Source organism: Callospermophilus lateralis, chromosome 3 (assembly GCF_048772815.1).
Source record: "Callospermophilus lateralis isolate mCalLat2 chromosome 3, mCalLat2.hap1, whole genome shotgun sequence".
In the NCBI taxonomy this organism is placed as follows: Eukaryota; Metazoa; Chordata; class Mammalia; order Rodentia; family Sciuridae; genus Callospermophilus; species Callospermophilus lateralis.
The window spans coordinates 134001159-134013977 of record NC_135307.1 but is presented as its reverse complement, the minus strand read 5'-3'; the positions used below and the strand labels follow the sequence as shown (position 1 = coordinate 134013977).

Here is a 12819-nt window from a genome sequence, read left to right as displayed (position 1 = left end):
AAAATGATTTTCTTTTTGGCACATGGAGCACTTTTGATACTCTTAGAATGCTAAGAAACTTTTTTAATATTATAACAACCTTAAAATGAATTATGTGTTATATTTGATATTCTTATAGTTGAAAACTTTTCAAAATTAACTCGTTATTAATTATTTGTCAGTTTTGAAGTTTGGATTTAATGTAGTTAAAGTGGTAGGAATCTTGTTTTACACTTGTATTAAAAGACAAATTCATTAAAATAAGTTATTCAACACCAAAAAAAAAAAAAAAAAAAAAAAGGATGGGAGATGTGGCTTAGAGATTAAGTGTCCCTGAGTTCAATTCCTGATAGAAAAAAAAAAAAAGAAGAAAAGTTAAGTACTCACCTACCATATAATCTACCTGATCTGCTATGTATGAAAGCAACTGTTCATGTAAAGGGTTGCACACAAAGATTCATTGCAGCTTTATTTGTAACAGCAAAATGTGTAAAGAATCCCAGTGTTCCCAGTGGGTGAATAACGGGTGGATGAACTATGGTATATCCACATAATGGAATGGTGCTCAGCAGAAAAATAGAATAAGCTACTGATACACACAACATAGGTGAATCTCAAAAGCATATGCTGGGTTAACAAAGCCAGACTTTAACTTACATGTTGAATGATGCCGCTTTTATGTATTTTGTAAAAAGTCAAACTGTAGGGACAGAAAATCAGATCAGTAGTTGCTAGCAAATGGGTGAGAGTGTTGGCTACTAAGGAGCACAAGGGAACTTTCGGAGTGATGGAAATGCCTTGATTGTAAGGAGATTTCAAATCTGTATAAGCTTTTAAAAAATCCATAGAACTGTTCACTTCCAGGATACAAAGTTTACTGTATGTAAATTTATTTTAATGGTCCAGTCTTTAAAAGTGATCTATCACACCTTCCACTTTCAGAGTCTTGCTGTGGAGATACACTTCAATCCCTACTTCAGTGGAAGAGTCAGCAAAGAAAGAGAAAGGAAAGAGCATCTCACTGCTGTGCTTGGAGGGTTTGCAAAAGATATTCAGTGTTGTGCAACAGTTCTATCAGCCCAAGATCCAGCAGTTCCTCAGGGCGCTAGGTGGGCATTTCAGTGTCAACAAAATTGCTTGATCTAGGTTTCTTCTTACCCATGCTCCTTAATCATATTTGTTCACCTACCAGAGGACACCTGAGTACAGTCCTGATGTTGAGAAGTAATAACTGGTGGATACAGGATCATACTTAATAGTTTACATTTTAATGACAACTGGAAAATGGAATGTAAAATAACTGAAGGATTTTAGAAATACACTTAAATCTGCCTCCAGACTTTTTTGAATTTCTTAAATTTTAGCTTTTTAAAGTCCAACACAGAATGAATCACCCTCAGAGCAAATAGAGTTCTTTTCTGTTTCTAGATGTCACAGATCAGGAAGGAGATGAGGGAGAAGATGCAAATGTCAGTGTCACTCAAAGAGCAGCTTTCCAGATCCGTCAGTTTCAGGTAAGAAGCTGTTGTACTGGCCTGAGGATTCTTACAAAGGGCAGAATGTGAACAAATAGAGCATTTTTCCCCTTCTGCAACGTTGAAACAATGGAACAGCTCTTAAAAGGATCCTAATGAGGATGTGTATTTTATCTAAGCAAATCCCTACCTGTTGCCTCTGAGAACCACTGTTTGAGATGACATGAAAAGATAGCTCAGATAGATGTTGTGATTTTTGATATTGAGTCTGTGGTATGATTAAGCTTTGTCAGACAGATTATGTAGAAACTAACAGTGGAACTTGTTAGTTTCAAACAAATTGTCAAAACATCAAGATAGTCTATCATAAGGATTTCATTTACTTAATAAATTTTAAATTTTCTACTGCTTATAAGGAAGTGTTACTGGGAATACAGCAGGGAACAAAAGTGAAATATTCGTGTCCTTATGAAGCTTACATCGTAGTAGGGAAAGACAAATGAAAAAAACGTGGTATTTAAGTTAACAGAGAAGATCTGTAGGGAATGCCGGGGTTTGGAGCTTATTCTAAACATAACATGAGTTTAGTAGGTAGGCTTCAGAGAGATGAGAACCACCAGAAATTGTACGTTGTTTATTAATGTATATTTGGTGGGAAGTTGGAGAGAAAAGAGTTCATAGTTTTCAATAAATTTTTCAGGTTTGTAGTTGAAAACAGGTTTAATGCAAGGTCATTTTCAGATTGTGTCCTCTTGGAATTTTGGTAGCTTTAGATTCTTTCTGTCACAGTCTTAAATGTCTAACTAGGTGTCTCTTCTCTCTGATTGGAATATATCTATTGATATTTCTGTGCATACTTTCCTTCCTCAGAGGTCCTTATTGAATTTACTTAGCAGTGAAGAGGAAGACTTAAATAGTAAAGAAGCCCTCCTCCTAGTCAGTGTTCTCTCCAACTTGTCCAAGCTACTGGAGCCTTCCTCCCCTCAGGTACTAGCACTGCTTGTTCAATAATCCCACTTACCAGCCTTCAGAAGGTAAGGAGTATTGCGTAGTAAAAGAGCTCTTTCTGGAGCCTAGCTCATTTAAAATATATTTAATTTTACACTCAAATTAATAAAACCATAAGATGTATTTTCCTATATATTATTTCTATCATAACACATACAGCCATATAAGGACAAGATTGTACTTTTATTTGATCACTGTCCAGGGTAAACTGTAAACACTTCAGAAAAAACTCACAACATCTTTGATGCCTTCAACATTCTTAAGCTGTGTTCTTCCCCAATTTTGGGGTTTTCTTTATTTTCTAAGTTTAAAGTATGCTAATTATTAATAGGGAGCTGACATTCAGTAATTGGATTTCTCAGCACTTACTTGGTATTGAGTTTGGGGGGCCCGGAATTCAACAAAGGATGATTGAGTCAGAAAAGCATGGCCATAGACCCGAAGCAGAAAGCATTCTGCATTGGGATTGGGGTTGTAGTTCAGTGGTGGAGCTCTTGCCTTGCATGCATAAGGCCCTGGATTCGATCCTCAGCACCACATATAAATAAATAAATAAATAAAAATAAAGATATTGAGTCCATCTACAACTAATATATATATATATATTTTTAAAAAAGCATTCTGCTTAGATAGGTTGTGTGTGTGTGTGTGTGTGTGTGTGTATATATATATATATATATATATATATATATATATATATATATAGGTGTGCCCACATATACATGGAATTGTGCCCCCATGTGAGTGTACACGCAGAAATGCGTGTATACACACACGAAGAGTAAGAAAGGCCACACTTATTGGGTCTACATCAGGAGTAATTTCCCATTAGGATGGTAAAGAGCATTCCCAGGAGCCAGGGAATCCTGTGTATTCCTACTATATCTTTTTTCCTAATTTCCTCGATTTCTGCAAGGAAATCAAGTTGAAGTCCTTACCTCTCTTTTTTTCCTTCTTTTGTTCCATTCTATTCTAATCTCCTTTGACCTTTTGGCTCCTAAGAGCTAATTCTTATATCCTTATGGTCAGGCCCTTCCTCTTCCACACATCTTTGTTAGCCTGATATTCTTAAAGATGTCTGAAGTATGGGGCTGGGGTTGTGGCTCAGTGGGAGAACACTCGCCTAGCACGTGCAAGGCCCTGGGTTCAATCCTCAGCACTACATTAACATAAATAAATAAAATAAAGGTATTGTGACCATCTACAACTAAAAAACAAATATTAAAAAAAGAAAAAAAAAGGATGTCTGAAGTATGTAGGCCAGGAAGGAAAAAGAGAGATCTCAGTGGTAGCACAGTGAGGACAGAGGAAGCTTCAGATACAAGGACTCAGTGCTGGGATGTAGCTCAGTGGCAAAGCGTTTGCCTCATATTTGCAAAGCCCTGGGTTCAATCTCCAGTTTCAAAAAAGAAGAGAACAAAAAACCCTCCCCTCCCCCAAACAAACCCAACCAGTATTCAAGGTCTCAGATCCATTCCCCAGGACCTTTTGGCCCTTAATGAGGGCATAGATGTTCAAAATTAAATCATATTCTATCTTGTAATTACAATTTCACCAGGAACAGTGGCACATGCCTGAGACATGAGGATCACAAGTTCAAGGCCAGCCTAAGCAACTTAGTGAAACTCTTGTCTTCAAATAAATAAAAAGGGATGAGTGTGTACCTCCATGAGAAAGTGCCCCTGGGTTCAGTCCCCAGTACCAAAAGAAATATTTGTAATTTTGGACTTTATCTTTAGCAGGTGATTTGCTTAGGCTCAGAAAGGATTAGGACTCTTCTGTTCTGACAACCCCCATTCTTAGCATATTTCTTTAATATCTGAATGACTTTTCGTTTAGTTTGTGCAGATGTTATCCTGGACATCTAAGATTTGCAAGGAAAACAGCCGGGGTAAGTTTTCCTGCTACATTACCTAAAGGCTTTATGTAAAATCATCATCACCAAATTAGTATTTAGAAAAGAATATTCATTACATACTCACCAGAGTGGTCAACAGGATAAAGATAGATAATACCAGGTGTTGACCAGTCTGTAGAGCAGTTGGACCTCTCATTTAATGCTGGTGGAGGTGTAAATTGGTATGACCACTCTGGAAAACTGGCAATATGTAACTACTAAAGTTAAACATAAGTCTATGACCCAACAATTCCATTCCTAAAGAAATTCATGGAACAATTATCAATGAAGCATTATTTTAATAGGTGAAAACAAACTTAAGTGTTCATTGGTAGAATGAATAAAGTAACTATGATATAGCCACACAGTGGAATACGATGCAGCAGTGAGAATGAACTAACTAGACCTACAGCAACATCATCAAGAGGATCATACAAACATAATGGGGAACAAAAGAGTCAGATGCTGTATAAGTCCATTTAGATAAAGTTAAGAATTAGACAAAAGTAATCTGATGTTAAAAACCAGGATAGAAGTTTTCTTGGTGGGATGAGAAAGAGAGGGGTCTTGATCTGAATACTTGGACCCAATGACTACGACTAGTAATAGGACATATGGATAAAAGGGTGCAGTTGTGGTACAGCTATTTGGAGTATGTGCAGCACTAGGATTGTTGGTTGTGCCTTGGACATGATAAGCCACATGTTCTGGTTAGGCATGTGTGTACAGTCACACAAAGGAGTTGCTGGGTTATAACTTACCTTTGAATTGTCTTTCCTTCATACTCCTAGAGGATGCCTCGTTTTGCAAGAGCTTGATGAACTTGCTCTTTAGCCTGCATGTTTTGTATAAGAGTCCTGTCACCCTGCTACGTGACCTGTCCCAGGATATTCATGGGCAACTTGGAGACATAGACCAAGTACTATAGCAAACCTTCAGTATAACAGCCTGTGTGGGATGGAGGTCAAGGGATTAGCATTACTGCTATTAGGTCTTACCTCTTTTTCCCTCCCCAGGATGTAGAAGTAGAAAAAACAAACCACTTTGCAATGGTGAATTTGAAAACGGCTGCCCCCACTGTCTGTGTAAGTATTGATCCCAGTCCATGGGAAATAGCTTTGTCTTTCTTCCATTGTATTTCATAGAGTCATTTGTAGTGGTTTTTGTTGGGAGGCCTATAACCTACCTATAGAAGCCATGGTTATTGTATTCCCCCAACAGTTGTGTGTAGTGAACCATGCCAAGCATGTTTTTCTTCCACAGTTACTTGTTCTGAGTCAGGCTGAGAAAGTCCTAGAAGAAGTAGACTGGTTGATCACCAAGCTTAAGGGACAAGTGAGCCAAGAAACTCTGTCAGGTAAGATGACTTCAGATGGAGTTTCAGGAATTGTGACAAGAGCAAAGCCATCCAAATCTAAATTAGACCACTGTGTAAAGGTGGAACCCTTGAGCTAAGTCTCCTATATTTTTCACTTGGTTTTGAGGTAGATTTCTGATGTGATGAAGAAGGTAGTAATAGTTTATGACAGACTGACAGTCAATTCACTCTGCACAATGAATGCTCATTTCTGTACCAGCTTTCTAACTATTGGTTATTTAGTTGATTTCTAGTTCTTCTTTACTGTTAGTTAGAAAATAAGACTGGTTGAAATATGCCAATTTCATTTCCTCTAAGCAGTAACTTCTCAAGCAACCCCACAAAATAATCCTGCTGAGAAAGCCATCATCATACAATTGGGAACTCTGCTTACATTTTTCCATGAGTTGGTGCAGACAGCCCTGCCATCAGGCAGCTGCGTGGACACTCTGTTAAAGGACCTGTGCAAAATGTACACCATCCTTACAGCTCTTGTCAGATATGTGAGTATCTAAGAGACCATCAGATCACTCCCCACCATTCTACCCCAGATAGCCAGGATGTAACACTGAGGCAGCTGCCTACTGCTGCAGGATGCCCCTAAACAGAGCTCTTGCCCTTACCTTTGCAAGTCATGGATTCATTTTTAGTTTGCTCAATAGGTGGCAGGTGTGTTCACAGCCAAAGGAAAACATTTGATAGCGTAATTGTAAATTTTGCTTTCAAAGGTCTTTATTCCCTGGTATGTGAAGTTTTTAGCACCTGATAGAAAGTGAATGCTGTTTTCAAAGAAACTCTTTTTTTGTTCTTTCAGTATTCTGATCTTCAACAGATTTAGAAGGTGATAGGAACTAGTTAGTTTAGTTTTATCAACAGATCCAAAATGAGTACTTAAAAATGCACAGACAACTTTAAAAAAAAAAAAGACCAACCCATATTGTACCAGTAGTATAGCCAGGCCTGAGAATATGTAGCTCTAGCTAATGTTGTGGCCATTGAGATGCTAGTAGAAATAATAAGAGCCTCTTTTGGGGGGAATTTTTTAAGAGAATTAACCAAGTCCCTGATTTTCTAGATGCAGGGACTCTTGGCCTGAAGTATTTTTAAAGCAATGAGCTGACAAAGTCAGAAACAGAAACCCTCCATTGCTTGTTGACTGGGAAGCTTTGGAACTTTGAAGGAGGGGGAAAGGAAGCCTTGTGTCTTGGCTTCTCAATGAATTTTTCTTTTACCTCTCTAGTAGAGGTGATTAGTCACTCATAGGCTCACTGTAAGAGTCACCTGTAGTTTCATAGGGTAATTTACTAAATCTGGAATCTTTTTTATTAGTATCTCCAGGTGTGTCGTAGTTCTGGAGGAATTCCAAAAAATATGGAAAAGCTGGTAAGTTGAAAATTATTTTCCTAAGAATAGGGGAAGCATTTTATTGCTATGGTTACATTGGTTTCCTTCTGTGCTGCAGGTGAAGCTGTCTGGTTCTCATCTGACTCCCTTGTGTTATTCTTTCATTTCTTATGTACAGGTAAGTGATTCAAAGGCAGTATCAAAATAGATTTTCAAGAAAGGGCTCCTTATGTTCCCAAGGGGCTGACTGGTCACCTGAGCTGAGTTTCTTCTCTACTTACCATAAGACAGAAATGCTCATCTGAGACCAAAGCAAGAATTGGGGGCTTGCAGCAAGAAGATATTTATTCACACCAAGGAAATAATTTTAATTTAGAGAAAAAAAAGCATTTGATATGCTAGCTTTTGGAGCAAGGAATAAACTTTGACTCAGTGACTTGGTTCATTTCTATGTGATTGGAAGACCATGCTGTTAAGACTTTTCAGAATGTGGGTAAACAAGCTGCAAGCACCTGAAGAAAGCTGAGATTAGGTGGTGTTAGTGAGAGTAGCAGCACTTTCAGGGAGGTAGAGGGGCTTTTTCTTTCATTTGTCTAGACTCTTTTTTCTTCCCTCTTTGAATTAATAAAGTAATAGGTTCCTTCAGGGTTTGAAGAGAGTAGTTCATCTGATCCTAGATACCAATAGATTCTTTCAGTACTTGAATCTCCTTTACTCTTTCATTAAACCAGAGTTTTTTAACCTTACCACTATCAACATGTCAGACCAGATAATACTTTGTTGTGGGGCCTGTTCTGTATATTTGAAAATGGTTAGCAGTATTTCTGACTCTACCTGTCAGATTCTAGTAGCAGATTCTTCCCTGTTAAGACAACTAAAAATGTGTCCAGAAATTGCCCAATGTTCCTAAGGGGCAAAATTGCCTGTTTGACAACCACTGGTTTAAATGCAGAAGTGATAGGAGGCTTCCTAAGGCCACTTAGTCTCTGTAGTAAATATATTGTAGGACTGTTACTAATCTTTAAAGAACGAGAATGGACCCAGCAAATTAAATCTTAAGATTCTAGAACCCTTTATTAAAGCAATGGATTATGACTTGGGTGGGGGGGCATGGCGCTGGGAATTTAATTCTGGGTGTTATGCATGCTAGGCAAGTGCTTTACCACTGAGCTGTCCCCAACTTGGACACAAGTGCTGTTCCCAACCCCAGATTGCACATTAGGTAGTGATGCTTCACTTGATACTGTCCCTACATCATAGGCATAACACCCTTGTGTGGGTACTCTTCCTCATTATGTATACTAAGTTTACCTTCACCTTGCCTTTGACAGTTAGTGACCAAGTGGTCTGTCATGAAAGTTTATCTAAAAGAATTCCCAGGAATGTGCATATGTTGAGGTTCTCTGGAATGGAACATCTCTTTGGCCAGACAGTCTATAGCTTATTCTCATTAAGCTGTACTTAGTCTTTTTTATCTCACCCAAATGCTTGCAGACATACTTTCTCAAACTTCATGCTCATAAATTTTTATGTGCTTGCCATTCTGTCAAACAAATCTGTTGTCTCTAAAGAGAATGTATCCCTCCTTTCTTAAATTGGGGTTTTGAATTCCCCCATTGCCAGGTCCTTTTTATTTTTATTTTTTTTAAAAAGAGAGAGATTTTTTTTTTAATATTTATTTTTTATTTTTCGTCGGACACAACATCTTTGCATATGGTGCTGAGGATCGAACCCGGGCAGCACGCATGCCAGGCGAGCGTGCTACCACTTGAGCTACATCCCCAGCACCCCATTGCCAGGTCTTAAAGATGCCTACAAAGCCACATTTCTGGAAGTATCCTGTAGAGACTGAGGTGAAATTTAAAAAAAAAAAAAAATTCTGTGAGAAATATTCCTACCATATTTACTTATTTATTTTTTTTAAAGAGAGAGAGAGAATTTTAATATTTATTATTTAGTTTTCGGCAGACACAACATCTTTTTTTGTATGTGGTGCTGAGGATCAAACCTGGGCAGCACCCATGCCAGGCAAGCACACTACCGCTTGAGCCACATCCCCAGCCCCCATATTTATCTTAATTTGTAATGTGCATTAGCATATTAAAGGTCCTGAGAGGTCCTGAGGGTATGTTCAGTAGTACTTTTCAAACCTATTTAAGAACATTTTTTAGTAATAAACATTATCATTTGGAAGAATAGTGTTCCAGATGACAGCCAGTGAGACACTGCTATTAGATTACATATACCACCCTTGTTATAATTTAAAAGTCACTTTGTTCATTTTATTAGAATAGATTACATTTGCCTTTCCTAATGCCTGTCATATTAAGCTCTCTTCATGTGTCACTTCATTCTTTCTGCTGTTTTGTGATCAGTAGTTATCCCTAAATTAAAGGTTATTTGAAATGTCCAAAAACAGACAGCTAGTACGAGGCAGATCTGAAAATTAACCCCATCTAGTTTGACTGCAGTGCATGTAAGACATGTAGTGATGACCTCTAAGTGGGAATATTACTGGCCCCTGGATAGCTCCCTTAATTTCCTTTCTCTTATACAGCTACTCAACAGGAAAATGCCTATTCCTGCTGCCACCTTGACACTTCCCATTTTAACCATCCTTTTGTACCTTCACAAGTCCCTTGGCTGGCCCAGTACCGTAATAGTTGTCCTGCCTTCACTTTCCATGTGCCAGCTCCAAGAACAGTCTAGACACTATACCTCCCAACAATTAAAAGAGCCATCTTAAGATTATAAAGCATCACAAAATTTCCCTATGTTCCAGCATTTATTACACAGATAATCCTGTTCACCCAAATTTACTCTTGACTGTCTGTTGGAATTACCTTTTAGGAAAATTACCACTAATCTTCTAGTTCTCCAGAAAAATCTTTAGGAATGAGAGAATGTGTGTTTATTTCTTTAGAATAAGAAGGGTAACAACCTGAAATATACGGGAGAGAAGAAAAAGGAGAAAACTGCTGTTGCCACTGCCATGGTAAGCTGCTGACACTGGTTCTTAGAGTATAGTGCTGATCATTCTCTGTTGATCATAAAAATTGTTTTTAGGAAAAGCTGGTGAGCACAAAAGGTGCTTCCTAAGAAATCAAAGAATTAGTGAGGGTGCAGGAAAATGAGTAGTCCAGTACATTACCAGCCAAGGCAAAAATGAGTACAAGCTCTGAAGGGGATGTAACTACTTAATTTTTGTGATCCACACACACTGGTATAACAATTCCACTTTTAAGACACAGAAATGTAAAGACATAGGTACAGGATGGTCCTAGCCCCTTTTTTTTGAAAGACAACAATATTAAAGATATCCATTAATAGGGACTAGCTAAATAGGTTATAATACATTTATACTGGAAAATTCTTTGTAGACATAAATACAGATGTGAATGTCAGCTATTAAATTCTTTTATAAGTTTTTTTAAAAAATATGTATAGTGTCTGTATTTGAGGATTTGAAAAATGTGCATGAACACATATACCTTAACATTTGAAAGGATCTACATATTATAATTCAGATTGAGGGAATAGATACGTAATTCCAGCAGTGAAAATTCATTTGCAGACTAGAAAAAGGAACTAGATCTAGTGCTACTCATTGTTTCAGGAATATGAAGTAGACTTGTTTCTGCAAATGGTCCTGCCAATCTTTCAATAACAAATATTTAGGAATTATAATTGGAAAGATTCAGTGCAATCTGGGCATTTAGATCTTCTGAGATTAAACTGCTACAAGTCTTAGAATATTGGTGTATATATATAATATATATATATATATAATATGTATAAATAGCATTTTATTGGATGATTGACTAGTTTTTCTTCAAAGCCATGGCAGTTAAAGAGGAAAATTTCAAAAACCATTGAACTTGAAATTTTCATCTTGTGTTCTTTACCCTTAGGCCAGAGTCCTTCGGGAAACCAAGCCAATCCCTAACCTCATCTTTGCCATTGAACAGTATGAAAAATTCCTGATCCACCTTTCTAAAAAGTCTAAGGTAAACATGCATATTGTTTATTACCATTTACATTTGTTCTGTTGAGAGGATCTGGCAAACTGAAGCAGCACAACTGCAATGGAGGAAATTTTTGAACTATTTATTCCTGTTTCTTTGCTCTGATGGCCTGAATGGAAACATTGTGTAGGAAACTGATGGGAAAATGGTCAAAAGGGTATGTGCTTATTACTGTTTTTCACTGCATAATCATCAGATTGTTTTTTTTTTTTTTTTGGTAAAACAGTGGGGTGTGAGCATTACTTGAAACTTTTTTTGGTGGTGGTATTGGGGGTTGAACCCAGGGATGTTCTACTACTGAGCTATAATCTCAAACCTGCTCTATCCCCACCGGTTTTTGAAATTTTTTTCCTCTTAGTTGCAGACGGACTCAATACCTTTATTTTATTTACTTTTATGTGGTGCTGAGGATCAAACCTAAGTGCCCCACACATGCTGGGCAAGTACTGAGCCACTATAGCACCCAACTCTTTTTTTTAAATACTTAAAAATAATTTGTTTACCAAACTGGCTTTGGTATTAAGAGTAGGAAGAGAGAATACTCGTAAATATACACGAATGCAGTGGTGACAACTATGCAGTGAAATATACTGTAGGAACTGAAGGGGTTGTCAGGTGCATTAAATATGGCTTAAGCTAACTATCCTCAGCAGGACCTTTGAGTAAAAAAATAGCCTCATGCTTATAATCCTGTCACAGGTGAACCTTATGCAGCACATGAAGCTCAGCACCTCACGAGACTTCAAGATCAAAGGAAACATCCTGGACATGGTACTTGGAGAGGACAGGGAGGACGAAAGTGAAGAGGTCAGTAGCCACCTCTGTCTGGAGCACAGCAAGCCCTACCCAACTTACTGACTGGCAGTAGCCTGTCTGGGAGCAACCACATATTAGTGGGAGAAAAGCAACCAGCAGATTGAGAAAGGGCTAAGAAGTGGTCAGGCAAAGATGAAAGCTAAGGAATCTCAAGAGAAGGGCTAGAACCAACAAAATCCTGTTAAGTTGTCCAGATTGCATAACTTTTTTTTCTGAGGACTGAACCCAGGGGAGCTTTCCCAGTGCACTACATTCTAGTCTTTTTGTTAAGGGAGGGTCTTGCTAAATTGCCCCTGCTGGCCTGAAACTTGTGATTCTTCTGCTTTAGTTGCACCAGTCACTGGATTACCAGAGTGCACCACCACAACATCCAATTCACACTTTATAACCTTTTTGGTAGATATTTCTAGGAAGAGGACAGTCTTTTTGTGGACCACAACCAGCTAGCATCCTGAGTTGGAAACCAGTTTGCTTCCTGTTACACATGCCTTCAGAGTAGGGCTACTGTTTAGATTGGGTGGTGCTTCCAATTCTGTTCGCATGCCTGCTTGTTCCTCTACAGTTAACAGTACCAGACTCCCATCCCTTTAGCATCTTTGAAACAGGGCCCAGTGTATCCTTGGGAGTAACAAATGCATCTGGTTTTCTGGATTCTCAAAAATTTTGAAGCTGTATTTCAGATTATCACACTTGAGGGCCATAATGTCCCTGGCCCCACCCACACTCCCTTTAACCTTCTTGGCATTCAAGCAGGAAGGTCCTGTAACATTTTTATTTTTGAGGCTAACATCTTGTCCCTTGATTCCCCAGTGTAACAGATGTCCTAAGGGAATTAGTCTACTTTGGAATGCCTCCCTCCATTTTTCCAGCATAGTAGAAAAAGGTGGCGGTGGGGCAACATGACTGATAACAGGCTTT

General features: G+C 38.2%; 1 protein-coding gene across 1 annotated transcript in view; it reads left to right on the top strand.

The window, feature by feature from the left end:
• Fanci (FA complementation group I) overlaps positions 1–12819 on the top strand; it is a 73951-nt gene that overhangs the window by 59959 nt on the left and 1173 nt on the right. The window contains exons 25-37 of the mRNA XM_076851365.2: positions 922–1088; positions 1408–1493; positions 2325–2441; positions 4302–4353; positions 5151–5278; positions 5376–5444; positions 5623–5716; positions 6038–6219; positions 7046–7099; positions 7179–7238; positions 9984–10055; positions 10972–11067; positions 11785–11892. Coding sequence (XP_076707480.2) covers positions 922–1088; positions 1408–1493; positions 2325–2441; positions 4302–4353; positions 5151–5278; positions 5376–5444; positions 5623–5716; positions 6038–6219; positions 7046–7099; positions 7179–7238; positions 9984–10055; positions 10972–11067; positions 11785–11892 — 1285 coding nt within the window. The remainder of the gene's footprint in view (positions 1–921; positions 1089–1407; positions 1494–2324; positions 2442–4301; positions 4354–5150; positions 5279–5375; positions 5445–5622; positions 5717–6037; positions 6220–7045; positions 7100–7178; positions 7239–9983; positions 10056–10971; positions 11068–11784; positions 11893–12819) is intronic.